At 38.1% G+C, this 19,472-nt stretch overlaps 2 protein-coding genes across 3 annotated transcripts in view; both read left to right on the top strand.

Annotated features, from left to right (window-relative positions):
- The first annotated feature begins 777 nt into the window (after positions 1–777).
- Positions 778–10,937, top strand: slc1a3a (solute carrier family 1 member 3a). The gene is made up of 10 exons (XM_056746807.1): positions 778–935; positions 2,269–2,483; positions 3,215–3,352; positions 6,199–6,403; positions 6,488–6,530; positions 6,693–6,964; positions 7,860–8,093; positions 8,192–8,386; positions 8,517–8,651; positions 10,188–10,937. The coding sequence occupies exons 2-10, from the start codon at positions 2,303–2,305 to the stop codon at positions 10,396–10,398; spliced, it is 1,614 nt and encodes a 537-aa protein (XP_056602785.1). The 5' UTR covers positions 778–935; positions 2,269–2,302; the 3' UTR covers positions 10,399–10,937.
- A 3,319-nt stretch (positions 10,938–14,256) lies between these two features.
- nipbla (NIPBL cohesin loading factor a) overlaps positions 14,257–19,472 on the top strand; it is a 31,930-nt gene continuing 26,714 nt past the window's right edge. The window contains exons 1-4 of one of the 2 annotated variants that reach the window (XM_056745402.1): positions 14,257–14,588; positions 16,470–16,619; positions 17,159–17,324; positions 18,891–19,027. In XM_056745402.1, the coding sequence (XP_056601380.1) occupies positions 16,556–16,619; positions 17,159–17,324; positions 18,891–19,027 (367 nt within the window). In that variant the 5' untranslated portion in view covers positions 14,257–14,588; positions 16,470–16,555. Of the gene's footprint in view, positions 14,589–14,742; positions 15,260–16,469; positions 16,620–17,158; positions 17,325–18,890; positions 19,028–19,472 lie in introns of those variants that run through there. The other variant, XM_056745404.1, reaches the window with a different exon arrangement.

Raw genomic sequence — 19,472 nt, 5'->3', positions numbered from 1 at the left:
TTCAAGAAATGTGTTTACGCAATCGAGAAAGACTGTAAAGTTTTGCTAAATATGCCTTTATCATATCGCCTGGAAAAACAATTCATAAGAGCGCAATAACTTTTTTTGTGACACATAGAAGATTTTGTGAATGAGTTATTTCAATTTCCGCTAGAGAGAGAGAGAGGGAGGGAGAGATAGAGAGCGAGAGAGGGAGGGAGGGAGAGAGAGAGAGATTCTTATCTGAGATTTCACTTGAGTCTCTACTTACCAAACACAGAAAGCACAGAATACTCTCATTCATCTCATTTGTTAAGCATTTCAAATAATAAATTGAATAAAAGTCACATTTCTTCTCAAAGTTTATAAACACAACCGACTCTTAATTTAATTACAGAGTAGAAAACTGCATTTGAAAACTAGTCAAACACTTAAAGTTTACTACTGTTAATCTTAAAGTTTTCCCAAAAGTACTTTTTTTAACTAAAAAGTGTGTCTCAACTAGAATCGAAGAAGTCCACTTAACAAGTATGCTAGTACTAGTACACAAAGAATTTTCACCAAGTGCACTTAATAAATGAACTTAGACGTGTTTATTTTGTGGAAAAGAAACACTGTTTCGCATCTTGTGTGATTGTGTTTCTTCAGCTGTGTTACTTTTGGCCCACGTGTGGTGTGTAGATTTGGAGGGAGCCGGAGGATAGGAGGTGTCTTGTTTCTTAAGCTCCTCCCACAGTTGAGCTGGCAGTTCCTCTTCTCCTTCTGTGTGTGAAAGAGCTCCTCTCACTTTCACCGAGCTCCGCCCCTTCTCTCCCTCCCCCTGCTCTCTTATTGGTTCTTCCTCATCTATCTTCAACACTCCCTCCACGCTTTTCCAAACTCTTCTCTTTCCCTTCAAAGTGCACACCTGAGTCCAGTCGTCATCTGCTCGAGGAGAGGATCTGCTTCACTGTGATGTGAGTATCTGCTTTGTTTTGAGCTCTTGTGAGACCATGTGAGTCTTTGTTGAGCGTGAGTGAGTGAGAGAGAGAGAGAGAGAGAGAGAGAGAGATGAGCAGTGTTTGGTTTGGCACTTATCATTGCACACGTGGAGCTGCAGCGTTTGCTTGTTTTTGAGCACAAATGCGTCTGGGCTCAGTTTCAAAGGCTTGTGCTGACCTGAAGTCACTCATTCTGTGGTTTTTATTCAAGTGATTACGAAATACTTTTTTGTTGTTGTGCAATGTTGATGGTGCTACACACATGTTCTGTCGTGTCATTGGTCTTTATCAGACTCAATATTTTTGCCTGGCAGAAAATACAAAAATGTACTGAAACATTTAAGCAGACATTAAAAACATTATAATAAAGCTCTGCCCAAAACATTGACAATTTTATGGTTATAATGGGAATTGATCTTGCTTTATAGGAACCTGCTGAAAAACATTATAGAACCCCAAACAGAAATTCTAACGGTTCCCATTAAAATACCACTATGAACCATTCGCTTTTTCCATTAAAACCATCACAAAATTCCTTTTGTAGTGTGTTTTGGGCATTATTCCAGTAGGGTTTAACATTCCACTAATAGAATCCAACACATACCAGTAGAACCATTACAGTTTCCATTGTTGAAAGGATTTGTATTGGTTTTAATGGAAACTATTCAATGGAAACTAAGGTTCTACTGGTGTGTGATGGAATCTATTGGTGGGATTTTTTATATTACTAGAATAATGCTCAAAACACAATAGTGTTTTATTTGAAAACACTTTTGATTCTAATGGCATTTTAATGGAAACCAATAGAATTTCTGTAATGGTTTCTATAGTTTTTTCAGCAGGTGTTATAAAATTCCTTTTTGTTGTGTGTTTTGGGCTTTATTCCAGTAGGATTTAACACCCCACCAATATAATCCATCACAGACCAGTAGAACCAATACAGTTTCCATTAAAACCAATACAATTGCCTTTTAAACCATTATAACCTCTTTAATGGTTTCAATTGTTTTTTCAGCAGGGATATGTGGGTTGCTCTTTTGGTTTGGGCTAGTGAACACCTAGAACACCATAGCAACACCATAGCAACCACCTACAATAGATTGATTTTCTCTTTAGAAAGTGTTCAAACCTGGTTAACAAAATGATGAACTATGATCCATTTAGGCAACCATTAAAACCAGTAAAAAGTGTGTCGCTCCATTAGTTTTCATTCAACTGGTTTCTCCGAAACAACTCCAGTAAACCCGTTCGGGTGTCTCTGATGGTTTTGATGTGCTGTTGATGGGTTTTTGTCTGCTGTTGTTCGCAGTTAAACGCAATAGAAAGCGTCTGGCGAGTCGGTCATGACTCAAAGCAACGGGGAGACGCGTCTCCAGCGCGGCCGCGCGCAGCAGCTACGGGACGGAATCACCGCGCGGTCGCGGCAGGCTCGCGCTGCGGTACGCAACGTCAAGGCCGATGACGTCAAAGGGTGCTTCCGGCGGAATGCCTTCGTCATTTTCACAGTCGCTGCCGTCATCGTTGGTGAGATGATGTGAAATTAAGATGAAAGCAAACGATTTAATCATACATTATAAACGATCTCTATTTAACTAAACATATTTAACACATACATGGAATATAAAAGTTTTAGATGTTTCATTTTCAGAATATAAATAATGTTGCACATAGGAATTCAAATGTCTGCTGTCCTCCTGGAAAAAAGTTTCAATACTCAATACTAATTCTTTAAAATTGTGCAATGAATGCTGAACCTCTAGCCCAGATACACAATGTATGTGTGTATTATTCATATATACACTGTATAAAGAGGCCTATAGGATCCAATAGGATTGCTTTTTAAGTTTAGCATTCCCGTAGAACTCCTTGAAGATTTTTCACAAGGCCTGTATTGTTCTGGGACACCAGCATTGGCAAACTAAACCGCAGTTATAGAATTTCACAGTCATACTTTCCTTTTCCCCCTATTCTGCTACATGAAAAAAAGATGTTATATAATAACCCATCATAAACTTAAAGAGACCCTATCGTGTAAATTCTGTTTCTCGTGTGGAAGACACAAGTGAGATTAGATCTCTTCACAATTAAAACAAGAGCATCCTTGAACATCTCTGATGACTGATGAAAGAAAATCTACTGGCTCCAGAAGGACAAGACATTATGTTTCCTCTGGACCTTTAAATGCGATTGGAGCTTGTTTCTTTTGCATTATTTATAGATGTTATATTTAAAGTGCGTGTGTGCTTTTGTCACAGGTATAATCTTGGGCTTTGGACTGCGGCCGTATAAAATGTCATATCGAGAGGTGAAATATTTCTCTTTCCCTGGAGAGCTGCTGATGAGAATGCTGCAGATGCTGGTGCTCCCTCTGCTGGTGTCCAGTCTGATCACAGGTACACACGGCTGACTGATCCCGGGTCAGCAGCGCTCACATCTCTCGCTCTTTCTTCTGTCGCTCAGCGTCAGTTGCTTTCTCTTTGATTCAGAAATTGTCTGGAGACAGGTTAACGTGTGTTCTCTGCTCAGGGTTGGAATGACCGAGGGAAGGGATTGTGTGTGAGGTCGAGGTTTTCATGGTCTTCTTACAAACAGACTAGAGGTCAAGGGTCACATGGTGAAATGAACAAAAGACTCTTTGAGCGTCTCTCTCTTTCTCTTTTGGGCTTTCTCTAGATCTTTCTGTGTGCACAGAAAGCAATGCCATAGAAATAAAGTTATAAACTTTGTTGGCGTGACAGTAGACGAACGGCTTCTTGATTTATTTATTGCTTATATTGAACATCATTCACGTCTTCTTGTTGAAGTAAGAGATGTGTGATCATGTCATGTTGACTAATGTTGTTTTGTCAGACAGAAGCTGACTTGTACTTGGTTTCGCAGTCACAAGATATCAATGACACAGTGAAGATGCACACACACACACACACACACACACACACCCAGCCGTGTGCACAGCTCGTCACCTGTAAAAGCCAAACATGAGACCAAACTTATGAAACGATTGTTGTCGCTGATCATGTTTGAACTGAGAGTCGGTCTGTGCAGTCTTGTGTGTTTATGACTTGTCTCTGACCGTGCCCTTCCTAAAGAGTTAGGATTCTTTGTTGTGTTTTTGATTTGAACTGATTGTGTGGATTCATGTGGTGCTGAAAGAGCCATCAAGCTGTGTGTGAGAGAAAGACAGAGATGTGTCTGTTATGACCTGAGGGAGTTCACACAGATCGCTGCTCAAGCAGTCAGCAACATGTTTCGCTCATATTTCTCTATTCAAGAGTTAAATGTTTTGTTCCATCGGACAGTTCATTCATGGGAAACAATCCCATAATCCAGTGCTCATTACAGTAGTGCAAAAGTGATTGACGATGATTGAGAAGCACTATTAATAATAGTGTGGATGATCACAGTCTTTGGACTTAATTGCTATGTTTTGTAATGTCAAAAAGCACACGCTTGTGTAATGTAACGGTGACACTGTACATTTGTTAAAGTGATAGTTCACCCAAAAATAGAAGTTCTGTCATCATTTACTCACCCTCTTGTCTTGTAAGATAGATACATTTATTTCTTCTACAGAACACAAGAGAAGATATTTGTGGTTTGAAATGATGACAGAACTTTTATTTTTGGGTGAACAATCACTTTAAAAAACACTTCCTTTAAAAAAAACGGTTCTTTTTACCCAAAGTTTGGATGAAAGTAGCCCAGCATTATTTTGAGTGTGTGGTTTTTATGGTGTCCTCTGTGGTGTGGGGTGAGTTATGGGCTGTAGGGATTTGTCTAGATCTTTAATCCCTTTAGCAAGTGTGTCACAACTGACAAAGACGTGATTGAACAGATAGATGTAGACTATCAGCAAAATCTGCCAAAGAGAGAGCGACCGCTAGAGAGAGAGAGAGAGAGAGAGAGAGAGACGGCTAGAGAGAGAGAGAGAGAGAGAGAGAGAGAGAGACATAGAGAGCTAGAGAGAGAGAGAGAGACCGCTAGAGAGAGAGAGAGAGAGCTAGAGAGAGAGAGAGAGAGAGAGAGAGAGAGAGCTTATTAAACCTCTCTGTGAAAGTCACACACACAGAATTTGTCTTTGAGATGTTTGTGTGTGTGTGTGTGTGTGTGTGTGTGTGAGAGGTGATTACTTTGCATTGTCGAGAACGAGACTTTATAAGACTTCTGCAGACAAGTCCTGGTTGCCATGGAAACAGAAGTTAATGAGAGAAGCAGAAAGAGAGAGAGAGCATGACCTGTATGTGAGGTTCCCAGACCTCTGTGTCCGAGGGGCATGAAGAGGACGAGGGGAGAAAACACCTTCCTTCCTTCCTTTCTTTCGTTCGTTCTTTCTTTCTTTCTTTCTTTCATTTTTAAATGATTTATTTATTCCTTCCTTTCTTTTGTCCTTCCTTCCTTCCTTTCTTTCTTTCTTTTAATGATTTATTTATTTATTCATTTCTTTCTTTCTATCTTTCTTTTAATGATTTATTTATTTATTCCTTTCTTTCTTTCTTTTTTCTTCCTAACTTTCTTTTAATGATTTATTTATTTATTCCTTTCTTTCTTTCTTTCTTTCATTTTTAAATGATTTATTTATTCCTTCCTTTCTTTTATCCTTCCTTCCTTCCTTTCTTTCTTTTGATTTGTTTATTCCTTCATTTCTTTCTTTCTTTCTTTTAATGATTTATTTATTTATTCCTTTCTTTCTTTCTTTCTTTTAATGATTTATTTATTTATTCCTTTCTTTCTTTCTTTCTTTCTTTTTTCTTCCTAACTTTCTTTTAATGATTTATTAATTTATTCCTTTCTTTCGTTCGTTCCTTCTTTCTTTCTTTCGTTCTTTCTTTTTGAATTACTCATCATATTGTCCAGTTAGCTCAGTAAGATGATCTGAAAAGATGAAAACATGATTCTTATGGACACGATAAGACGAGAAGCAAAGCAATCTGGAAGTGTCCAGCACACATTTAGAACAGATTCAAATCATTTCAGGCATCACAACTTATATTGCATTATCCTATACATTTGTTTCTGTGCATTCCCCTGTGATCGAACCCACGACCTTGACATTGTTAGCGCCATGCTCTTACCACTGAGCTACAGGAAAGCTGTAATGTAATTTACAAAAATATGTATTTAAGGCTGGAAACACTGAAGGTACTAAAATATAGGCAATATACAATTGTTTTGTTAAAAGTTTCAAGAGGTTCATAATTCTTATTCTTTTATTCTTTTTATGTCTTATGGTCCATGACAGGTATGGCAGCTCTGGACAGTCGTTCTTCAGGGAAGATGGGCATGAGAGCTGTAGTTTATTATACCACCACCACCATCATCGCCGTCTTCATCGGGATCGTCATGGTCCTCGTTATTCATCCTGGACGAGGAAGCAGAGACGAATTCACCAAACATGAAAAAATAGAACAAGTTAGTCCTGCAGATGCTTTCCTGGATCTCATCAGGTACCACAAACACCACATGAACTCTAAGGGTGTTAAAACATCTGTATGTTATCTGTGATTGAAACTGGTTCTGTGTTTTTACAGAAATATGTTTCCTCCTAATATAGTGCAGGCGTGTACACAGCAGGTAACCGCTCCATTTTGTTGACTCCATTGATTCGCCGTACAAAACCATCTTTTATTTTAATGTTGATTTCTCTTTCAGTTTCTTCCTAAATTTTGGAACAAAAGAATGAAACTTAAAAAAAAATCACATATATGAATCTTGAAGTGTCTCTTTGCATCTCAGTTTAAGACGCAGTACGCCAAGCGTGTGGTGACGGTCAAGTTTACGGTGAATGACAGCGTGTTCAGTATGACAAACGGTTCGGATGAACTCAAACGCGAGGAGATGATACCGGTTCTGGGAACGGTGAATGGAATCAATGCTCTGGGTCTGGTGGTGTTCTCCATGTGCTTCGGCCTCATCATTGGAAACATGAAAGAGCAGGGTCGACCGCTGCGAGACTTCTTCGACTGTCTGAATGAAGTCATTATGAGACTGGTGGCCATTATCATGTGGTGAGTGATTTACAGTGAGAAACATCTCAGGGTTGAACTAATGAAAAAACCCGTCCTCTTTACATCTGAATCACATGGCCTACATGACATTCGTTTGGCATGATAAGCAGCATTATCAAGCACACGCGTGAATGATCAAGAATGAACGTGAACATGTAATAAAATAGCTTAGAAATCTGGCTCCATGGTTGGTATAATGAATTCCCTGTGAATAAAGTCCACATTTGATCATTTATTCAATCAGATACAATGTGGATTTTAAATGCAACCATCAAGAAAAATATTTTTGACTTTGAATATGTTTCTAATAGATCGAAAATGATTCTCTGGTCACACATCCTTTGATCTAGAAAATCTCCTCTAGGATGAAAAATGCACTTAAAGGATTAGTTCACTTTCAAAATAATGTTGATGATCATTTACTCCCCTCATGTCATCTAAGATGTTTATGTGTTTGTGTCTTTAGTGGAAAAGAAATGAAGGTTTTTGATGAAAACATTCCAGGATTTTTCTCCATATAGTGACTTCAATGGACTCCAAACACTTGAAGGTGAAAATGAGTTTCAATGCAGCTTCAAAAGACTTTAAACCAAACCAAACCAGACCATGAATAAAGGTCTTATGTAGAGAAACCATCGCTCATTTAAAAAAAAAATATTTATATGCTTTATAAACACATAGATGTCATTTGTCCATTGAAGTCACTATATGGAGAAAAATCCTGGATTGTTTTCATCATAAACCTTCTTTTCCACTAAAGAAACAAACACATAAACATCTTGGAATGAGTAAATGATCATTAACATTTATTTTGAAAGTGAACTCCTTTAATGAGATGACATTTTTTGTCATGTTTGCCACCGATGCACAGACATCACATGCGTGTGTGTTTTAGGTACGCTCCGCTGGGTATAATGTTCCTGATCGCAGGAAAGATTGTGGAGATGGAGGATATATCAATAATGGGCGGTCAGTTAGGCATGTACACCATTACCGTCATCATCGGCCTGTCGATACACGCCATCATCGTTCTTCCGCTCTTGTACTTCCTCGTGACGCGGAAAAACCCCTTTGTGTTCATCTCTGGTATTCTGCAGGCCCTCGTCACGGCCCTCGGTACCTCATCCAGGTCAGCGTTCACACTTTTAAATCCAATAGAATTTATGATCGATACAGTGTGGGGATCAAAATTTTGTCAAGTTAAACTCCTCCCGTGTCTCTATGTAGCTCTGCCACGTTGCCCATCACGTTCAAGTGTCTGGAGGAGAATAACGGTGTGGACAAACGCGTGACGCGCTTCGTGCTGCCAGTAGGAGCCACTATAAACATGGACGGCACGGCGCTGTATGAGGCTCTGGCCGCCATCTTTATCGCGCAGGTCAATGACATGGAGATGAACTTTGGACAGATTTTGACCATCAGGTAAATCACCTTTCGATGGCTACGAATCACTTAAAATGATTCACTTTTTTAGTGTAAAAGTGATGTTAGTTGCAATGTACCGCAAGCGCTCAGTGAAAGATGTAGTAGACATGATTTGGTATCTTTACAGCATCACGGCAACAGCGGCCAGTATTGGTGCAGCTGGAATCCCTCAGGCTGGCCTGGTTACCATGGTGATAGTGCTGACCTCTGTGGGCCTCCCCACCGATGACATCACTCTAATCATCGCTGTTGATTGGTTCCTGTGAGTGCAGTGTTTCTTGTATTAGGACGAGTGATTGTGTGTTTTTGTGAATCAAACCCCTGTGAAAGTTCAAAAGCAAGATCCGATGCGAGTTTGACAGTCACAGACAGTTGAACAACAGTCACAATAATAACAGTTCTTCACTTCAGTTATACTCTTTACTAGTTGCTCTTTTGATAAGATATTCAATATTTAAAAAAAGAATCACAATTGATTGTAAACATCATAGAAAATCATTCATCAGAATTTTGAACTGTGTGTTTGGTGAAAGAGATTCTACACTCAAAAAAATAGTTTTTTGATTGTTCAATTTACTTTACGTACTTAAGTTAAATCAACACAACTAAAATTTGGCCACAACATGTTTAGTCATATAACTGAATCCATTCATGTTGGGGCAGCATAAAGGAGTTGTGTTGTGTCAACATAAAATAGTTATAATTGGGCAGAGGACTTACATTTCCCAGAATGCTTTGCATATAACTTCATTTTGACAGTTATTTGCTTAAATACGTTTTATTTTATACATTTTTCAGTAAAAAGCAACACTTGTTAGGTCTTGGGCTTACAATCCTGCATCTGAATTTCTGTTGAGTTCTATTAACTCAATATCTGCTTATTGAAGTTAAATTAAATAATGTCTTATTAATGTTAAAAATGTATAAAATAAAAAAATGTTGAACTTATCTTTTTATTTAAGTGTAGGTAAGACACATATTAATTTAATCAAAACTACTAAAAAAATTAAGTTCATGCAACAAGATTATCATGAGTTGTTTCAAACAAATTAGATTCTGTTGGAAAAATTTAATTCAATTTCCTGGATTTTGTTTTCTTAATTTAATTAAGTTTGTTCAACAACTTTTTATTTGAGTGTAGGTTTCTTTGAAGATTTGATGCATGGATTTATTTCCATATTCAGATTGCATATCCCATAATCCAGTTGTACACGAGCGTGCAAACATATGTTCACAATAAATGTTCCAGAACCTGACACTGATATTTGTACAGTACACTCCTGCTGTATACTGACTTCACATTGGATCTTGTATTTGTTGCGCAGAACAATGTCCAGAACAGAAGATCTATTGTGAGGTTTATGAGAGACCCTCAGCCCCGAGGAACAGAGGGGGTCCATAGGGTGAAGGTTCACAGTAGAAAAAGATGCATCAGAAAAAACAAGAGAGCTGCACGTGGTCTTTACGGCACTTTTGAAACAAGATCCCTCCCTCATGTGTTCGTAAATCTGTATGTGAGTCTTTCTTCAGTGGAACACGATAGAAGATATTTTGAAAAATGTCTCAGTTGTTTTGTGTTCACACGATGGAAGTCAATGGAGTTCCGTGTTGTTTGATGATCGACATGCTTCAAAATATCTTATTTTGAGTTTTGAAGAAGACAGAAACACACACAGGTATATGAGGACATAATTTTTGGGTGGACTGTCACTTTAAGGGTCAAATAAAATGAATGGTGATGGTAAGTTAACAAACACAGAACCAATCAACTCTCTCTGTCTCTTCCTCTGATGTTTAGAGATCGGTTGCGCACGACCACAAATGTTTTGGGAGACTCTATTGGCGCTGGAATTGTGGAGCATCTGTCACGTCATGAGCTAGATTCTATAGACGCTGAGATTGGAAACTCTGTGGTGGAGGAGAACGAGACCAAGAAATCTTACCAGCTCATCTCTCAGGAGAACGATTGCGTGAGCGCCAAGATCCCCGACGGCGAGACCAAAATGTAACAGAGTTTATTCCTGGAGTTTTGATGTGTGAAATTCATCTCAAATCTTTTTATAACGCTGTCAAAGACGCGTACAGATGCGTTGTGAAGTCCAGCAGATATGAACGTGTGAAGAGTTTAAAACACTTGTTTTGTAGATGTAGTGAAATCCTTTTGTGTTAGATATCCAAATTCATCTAGATGCAGGTTTGGTTGTGTTTTGTTCCAAAGAAATGGAATACTGTCAAGAAAAACATTCGTGATGAGGTTTTCAAAAATCATATGTTTTGTTGTGCATTCCAGTTAATATCAATCAAACTGCAGTTGGTTTGTTTTGAATTAAGCCATAAGAACTCAAAAAATACAGCTGACTAATACAAGAAAACAATGATAAAATAATAAAAAACATGATTTTTTAAAATTGAACCAAACTCTTTTTATGTGGTTAATGGTCCAGGTTCGAACCACTCATAGCATTTATACATTGATATCAGCTGATGTCAGGATTTCAAGACTTTATAGATGTTTGAATACAGAATAAAAGAATGTTTAAATATAAAAGGATCTTTTGATTTTGTTCCCTACACACCGGAATCACAGAACAAATGTTGCTTATGACAAGAAAGGATCTAAATGTTCAGTCATCCGGAAGAGCAGCACCACCCAGATCTATAAAAACAACCTTACAGTGACTTCTGATCCCCTCACATTCATCATCTGCTGAGAAACACTCACTATTATACTGTACTTATCAAGGACATTGTGTTATTTTCTCAGAAAGAATGTGAGAGGAGATCTCTGGGCATGTCAAGACCTTGTTGACACATGTGGTGAGACAGTCATTCTACTCAATGTGAACTTGAATATAGATTGATGTGTTTCAATGTGTACATAAAAGTTCAATGGGATCATTTACGGTATACACTGTGTTAATTATATACATTTGTGATGATCATTCAGTGTTCTCAAAAGGTGCATAACACCTAACTAACTGGACAAGACAATCCATTTCTACACTTAATGAGTGTTCACCTCAACAGTACTTTATTGAGCATTTTTAGTTTTAGCATACACTGTAAAAAACCTGTAATTTTCCACGTCAAATGTAAAAAAGCAGGATTTGACAGTTTTTTAATACGATCAAAGACTGTAAATTGACAGAAAAATGGACAAGAAAATCAGCGGGAAAGTGTAATTTTACAGGGAAACCCGTTATTTTACAGAAAATGCCATTTAATTACGGTCAAAAACTATAAAATGACAGAACAATACAACACATTTACAAGAAAAATGGGTAAAACGGTTTAATATATATCCTTGTATCCTATCATTTTCCAGATTTTTTTTACGGTATATTTCTGTTTTTCCAGAAGTTTTTTACAGTGATAGCCAGCGCTAGTGTATAAAAACAATACATGAGTAAAAGTACAAATACCTTGACAGAAAATGACTTTGGTATAAGTGAAAGTAACCTTTGAGAATATGACTTGAGTCAAAGTAACAGATAAATATTGTACTCAAAAGTACTTTTTTTATTAAATCTACTTATTTAAAGTAAAGTTGAAGCAAACGTGTTTATATTTTTAGCATAAAGATAAAAAATAGTGTTTGCATAGAAATGTACAACTTTGATAAAGCTCTGTCTCAAGTTCAGTGTTTTATCTGGAACAACGTGTTGCCAAATTGCTAAACTATCAAAATACAAGTTCAGAAACCACATCTTTACAATTTATAACTTTATTAAAGGATAGTTCCCTCCCACCCCAATATTATTATATGAGAACAACTCTGAACAAAATCTGAACAAATCTGTCTGGCCTTTACTTTCTTTCCTTTTGCATTTCCTTCACAGTAACAACGCAGTCATTTGATCATTCATTGAAACTGAAAAAATATAGTTTATCTTTAAAAGCAGCAGCACATAAAAACCTTGTGTGGAAATTTTACACTTGCACATTGTGATTAGTTCAGCATTGTCATGATGTCTATTTCAGTTCAGTTTCTATGCTTTTATTTTGTAGTGGCGAACACGCTTAATGTAGTGGAGTAAAAGTCTGCAGAAATATAAAGACTCAAGTTAAGATACCAAAATATATTTAAGTACTGTGCTTACTTATTTTTACTTCATTACATTACAACACTGGTGATAGTACCAGTATTGTTAAGAGCACTAACACATTTTTAATGCACACATGATGTAAATAGCCACAGTAATACAGTAGTTAGAACACAGATACGCCAGTAGTATCAATAAAACGATCAATAAAACATTTTAAGTAAACTGTGATACCGAGTCGCCATCCAGTGGTGAGAACAGTAAGAACAAACCTTTAGAGGTCATCACCTGGGCCATTCGTAAGTTCTTTCTTATATGTAGTCCACACTAGAGGCTTAGTAACTACTAGATAGTTAGTAACTATGTACGTTATTCGGTTGCACCATTTCGTCATAAAGCAGAACGTAGCTAGTCGTTCGTAGCTCTCCGTAAAGTAATGCGTAGTCGCACAATATGACGTTTACCTGTAACGGTCCAATAGCAACCTGTCAAGTCGTGAGATAAAGTTGTGTTAAAATGTTGTGAATTTCTTGATTTAAACTTATTTCGCCTCACATAATGACGGTAAAAATACGTTTTCTCTTAAAAAGAATAGAATACTACCTAATCATGGATAACACAGGTATTTTATTAAATATTTCTATTTATAAACAAATGCTTAATACAGTCCATTAAAATCATAATAAAAGACATGTAATATGGGTGGTTTCATTTTACCCCAATGAAATAAAAAGATTATTTTATTTTGACGTGCACAACACAGGAGGAGGAGCGCTATAGAAGGCTAATATTGTGATGTCATAACATAATAATCTCTATTTTAAAAGGAAAGTGCCTGTACATGTCAGCATTATCATGTGTGTAAATCATTGGAGAATTCTGAGTGAAACGAGAGCTTACACTAATGTTGTCTTTTAATAATTTAGTTTTATACAAAACAGTTGTAACTGTGACGGTAGGTTCTATTAAAATAGATTCGAAGAAGCTTAATTGGCATGATGAAACACAGGTTTACATTATATATCAATATATATAGAAAAAGAGCAACGCGTTGGTGAAAGTTCTCAGTGAGGGTGACAGGATCCTGTTCTATAATTACTGAAAAGCAGTTAAATACAGTATATCACTTTTGACAAAACATTTACTTTGACTTGTTTTGTTTTCATACATAGTTTGTCTGGTTAAAAAACGGATTTCCTTGGTTAAATAATAAATATATGAAATTAAAATTATTTAATTTAAAAAGTATTTGGACATAAAACACGATCTAATATTTTCATATATATATATAATACACTTCTTTTTTCTTTCGTTATATCCGTAACAAACAAATAAAGTTGTTTACCGAGACCTAATTAAATGACGCAGTATAACATCCTGTTACATAAAAAAGGTATTTAAAATAAAATCATTTGTGGTCTAAGTTTTAGCTACATTACAGTGGAAACTGATCAGATGTACTTTTTTGCCTAGAAAAACTATGAATTAATGCAGAATGTACCTACATCAAAAAGTATAATCAGAAGTTCAAAGACAGATACACAAATAGGCCTAAATATAGAAACACACTTAGTACAATATAAAAAATGTAGTATTTCGATATATCTGCTTCCACAAAAAACATCACAACTGTGACTGAAGGAAAAACAGTATAATAATCACGTTATAAGTCTTACACCATATAACTTACTATAGCTTGTGATGTTGTGCATTTTATTTTATTATTTTAAAAGGACTGATGTCGTTCTGTATTTGTTCTTACAATCTCTTGCAAGTTGCTTCTGGCGCAAATAAATAATAACAAGTAGTATTTGTGTTTCCGGTCAGCCTCGCGACATCTGTTGTGTGACGGTTTGTTAGAAAACAAAGGCGTAATATATAAAACATATGGGTTGAACGTGCAGTTTTATTGACAACGTTGCTGAATAACAAGATGCGTTGTGCATTTTAAAATATACATAATGTGTGAGGAGAAAAAATGTCAACCTCCCCTCCTCACACTCAGCGCTAGCGTTGTGTTGTTGTTAGCCGCTCGGCTAATGATCTTTGAATAGCAGAGAGGGGGAGCCAGAGACTCACAGCAGAGCGACAAACCGACCTCTCATCCCAACAAACAGACCCTCAATTCTGCTTCTTTCAACTTAGCCCAACATAAAGTAAGTAAAAAAACCCGACAAGTTTCCACCTAAAGCTTTTATTAGCGACCATCTGCGTTATTTCGCAGCATCTCCTTTCGGTTTTTCTCGACGAAACGCGTCTGAGGAAGACGGACGTCCTCCGGCGCGCGCCCGTGGCGGGAAGCGCGTGACCCGGCGTCGCTCTCGCGCTCGGAGTCCGAGGCTTCAGGGGAGCTCGCGGAGGCCTCACGACACAAACACAGACGGGCGTTTTTGCGCCTCGTACCCGAATGGATTACTAATAATTAAACCGCGCGCGTTAAAATGACCGGTAACGCTTCTATGCGTTACGTGCGGGCGGGCGGCAGAACGGAAGAAAACGTAAAGTGTTTTTATTGTTAGCGAGGGGGAGACGGAAGGATGTGCGTAGCCGAGTTAGCTTTAGCATTTAGCTCGTCTGTTGCTCTGACAAAATAATCGAACGATTGGCAAACGGTTCACCACAGAGCCGATTGGTTTGTTTTATGAACGAGTGAAATATACAGTTGCGTAGTATTTTGATAGCAGTTCGCCTCAGAGAACAGCGTTGCTAACTAGCGAGCCGCTGTACGGAATCGATCGAGTCGCTAGCTAACGCTTTGCAAGAAGACGAAACGGATCGAGTGTAACGTGTGTCATCTCTCGTTAACCCACAGAAGACTCGAGTGATGGTAAATGTTTACAAACTTGTGTTCACAACTTTATCTCAGAGAATACGTGTGAGCCGTGTTTTGAGTCCGATAAACAACGGCCACATACGCGTCATTGTATCGCTTTGAGGATGAATGGTGTCACTCTCCACTGATTCACTTCTGTTTTGTCAACACTGCGTTTTGGTCGTTTTGTGTCGCCGTGTGTGCACAGATGTGTCCCGTCACTCCACTTGTGTCAATTCTTCAATAGCTCGATTATTTGTGTGAATGAGTAATTAATACAACACACACAAAGTGTTTGCATTCGCATTCAGATCTCAATCCAACTGCAAGCCGTTTTCTGCAGAAACTGTAATCGCTTTAGAGGATGTAGTGGGTGACTTTTTTTTGCAGTTTTGTTTTCTTGGAACTTTTTGCACAGATTTAATTTGATATTTGGTTATTTTTTGCGATTTGCATGCAAGCGAAACAAAATAAACAAATTATGTGAAATCTGAAGGGCCATCCTCTTTCTTACATCGCTTATCTGTCACGGGAGCCAATCAGTCATCAGCTCTGGACTGTTTACCTTCCGAACACAGTATCTCATGCAAATGATTCATGAATATTCATTTAGTAGCCCGGATGCGGAAGTTTAATTGCTGGTGCCTATTATATTATTTGCACTGCAGTATTGAATATAGTCAGCGAACTACACCCGAATACACATCTTTGTTTTTCTGTAACGTGCGTTGCGAATTATTGGTGCTGCAAATAATACAGTCTCATGCTTGTGTTTTGCGAGGCATGCACATTGCACGTGCAACTGAAAAGTACAGAAGATTTGTTTTGCATCTGCTCTTTTGTGCCTGCCACGAGCTGTCCATCTCGCAGCTGTCATTGGTCCCATGAGGAAGACGGGGCTGTGTCTGCATATCTAATGAAGGGGTGTGTCCACAGTCCATCCTCTGCCAGACTAGAGTGGGTGTGTCTGTCGGGCTGTCTGCACTGTCGTGGATGTTTTCCGTCTCTCCGAGTGCTTCCCTACGTGGCACAGAAATCAATACACCTGTTAGAGACCATGCGTCTAAGTGGACCGATACTCCCCAGTGGTTTTTATGCTAGGAGGGAGAGTGTATGTTTTGAAGCCGGGTTAAAATTCACATTATCAACAAACCAAACGAACAGAATATTTGTAAAAGAATGTCTCGTGTCACAAAACCTCATGCAAGTGTTTTTTTCTCTCCAGGATTGAGTGAGATGTGAGGGATGGTCAGCATATAAATATATTTGAGAACCTCCGTGTTTGTTGATCTTCTCTGGCCAGCCGTCAGTATGAATGGGGACATGCCACATGTGCCCATCACAACCCTGGCTGGGATTGCTGGTCTTACTGACTGTAAGTACACACGGCACACACTGTGTACAACACTAAGCACTCGCTTTCAATCAGGGTGACTTTGTAGCTTAACATGAACGTAATGAGATGCTGTTTTTGCATGGAAATATTTATGAATTTATTTATAATTTTTTTTTGTTTACGGGAACAATACGGGATGAATAAAATACTTAAAAACGTAGGTTGTTCACTTTGTTAAACCGTTAAAAGACATTGAATTTCTAGCAAAAGTTGCCTGTCTATGTTATTACATACATTACGGTTTACACTATGTTTTATGAAAGTTTCTGGACATACCGCTCACATTCTCAAATTCTACTTGTATCTTATATATATATATTTTAATTTGCTCTTATTTTTTAAATGAAATATAGCTTTAAATCATTATTTGCATAGAATTTATAAGTATAAAAACAATGCAGATGAAAGAAAGTTTAATTATAATTAGGGAAAGCTCCTCAGTGCACTTTATGTGGATGTTTGTTGTTGTCCTGGTGACGTCTCAGAAAAGAACGCTCTCACATTGTTTTTGTGTGCAGTGCTGAACCAGCTGCCCCTGCCCTCTCCTCTGCCGGGCACCAGCACTAAGAGTCTGCTGTACAGTGGGCGTGTAGCTGATGAAGTCAATCGTCTGATGGACTGCAGGGATGAGACTCTGGTCTCTCAGATCGCTAGCGGCCTCAGCCAGGTCTCCACAGAGCACATGTGAGTTTCTGCTTACGTTTGCACCCTCTCTTCTGCCCTTGAGATGTGACGCACCTCAGCATGCCCTGTGACACCTGTCCCCGTCCGTCTCGCTCTCCGCATGTGCACGATCATCTGTATTCTAACTCATCTGCTCATGGACAGTTCTCTGCTCACAATATACTTTGTTTTTAATTAAGGATTTGAAATGCAAGAGTATTTTTAATGGCATGTCAAAGGAATGGGTCATCTAACTATACTAATAAACTTTTGTCATTATTGATCCTCATGAATATCCTCCCGTTCTTTCTGTGGTGGAACACACTAATAACACATTTTAAAGAATCTTCATAGCTTTTTATTTTATGTAATGACCATCCGTAGTGCCCATGGGCTGTCAGTTTTCAAATAAGACTTTGAATAAATTGTACGGGTCATGGACTACAGTTTGTGTTTTTTCTTGGTCCGTAAACCTTCATGAGATTTGAAAATGTATTTATTCAAGATGAGGTAACACATGCAGTTTCTGCCAATCTCATATTAATCTTGAGTACCTAAACAGCATATCTTCGAATAGTATTTACTAGTTAAATCAAATTTTTTAAAGAGAGATACAGCTGTACGATTATTTCAGGAAAAAGTCGAGCGCTTGGAGGCGTGCAGGGGGGTGGAACTACAGCAAATATTGAAATGTACAGTTTCAATATGTAAATTTTGGTCGATAACCGATAATGCTTTAACATTGGAAACCAATATATTGGCCGATATACAGTATCTAAATATTAATATAAAATTCCCTTAGACTGAAACAAAAGGCAATAAGGTAGACAACTGCTTTTATTGGAAGAATTGTCCAGTAAGGGACGAAGAACCCTTGTTACAAAACGGGAATCCACTTTTAATTTATTTTTCAGAAACCTGTTCGAACCGGGGCGGAGTGAATCGAGCTCAAAAATACTACGTCATGCGTTCAACTCGGGGTTTGACAAGTGGACCATGTTAAGCTTGAGAAGCCAGCATGTTAAACAGTGTAAAGAAGTCAGAATACGTGAAAGAGCATGTTACCTAACGTAATAAAAGCAACAAATGTAAACTGAGGAGAAATAAAAAAACAAAGTTGGGGCTATAAATTGTCTTTAAATTAACCTTATAAACTTTGCAATAATAGAAAGGTTATTCTGAATATAATCGTTTTGAGTTTTTGGTGAACTTTAATGACAGTTACAGTGCATTCACACAGGTGTCAGCGTTAACACTTATCATATACTTTGGATGGTTGATGTCATGTCTTGCCGAACTGAATTGTGGATCCGTCTGCGTTGCGTCACTGGAGTTGTTTTTTGGCAGAAGTTGAAAATGTCTCTACTTTTCAAGTGCTGATGCAGTCGTCAGCCAATCAGATCGCCTTCTTCAATAACCCTGTGCAGGCGCTAGCCAATTGCGTTCATGCAACACACTTCAGAGACACACCCTAGGTCAAATGCAGAGTTAAAGGTTTACTTTGGCTGTCAGACAGGTCAGGTCTCTCTGTCTTTGTTTTTGTTGAAGTTGTCGTTATGTAAAGCATCCTTGTGATGTTTTCTCTAGAGAGCTGAAGGACGGTCTGGGCAGTGATGAGTTGGAGGGCGATGTACCGGTGCTGTTGCAGCTCATGCTGTCCAGGAACCCAAACATCTTCAGAAATAAAAGCACACCCAACACTCCCCAGTATCCTGCACAGACGGGTAAGACTCATCCCAAGCACCACACTGCTGTTTATTTTTGGTTTCGTCATTTGAAGTCCCCGTCAACTGGAAGTTGCGATCGTTTTCTGAGTGAAATGGAATTTTGAATGAGAAAGTAGTGGGCGTCGCTTTCGCCTTTCTCTCGTTTTGATTGGTTCTATAATAACAGCCATTGCATTTTGAAATGTAACTGGCAGCAGACTGACAGTTGAAGGGGAGGAGTTAAAGGTTGCTCCGCCCAAGCCGTCTAACATACGTCATTTAAGATTGGTCGTCACTACAGGGAGGAAGGCCATTTTCAGATTTTATCTGACGATTATGAGGACACACAAATTTTAAAAAGAGCCACATTTACGGACTAATTACAATAAATTCTATAGTATTTCATGAAAAAATAGACATCGTAAGTTTTAATTTCACTGGGACTTTAAAGACTTTTATATTC

Source organism: Triplophysa dalaica, chromosome 4, assembly GCF_015846415.1.
Source record: "Triplophysa dalaica isolate WHDGS20190420 chromosome 4, ASM1584641v1, whole genome shotgun sequence".
Taxonomy (NCBI): Eukaryota; Metazoa; Chordata; class Actinopteri; order Cypriniformes; family Nemacheilidae; genus Triplophysa; species Triplophysa dalaica.
Note: the sequence above shows the minus strand (reverse complement) of the source record. Positions and strands in the feature narration are given on the sequence as shown.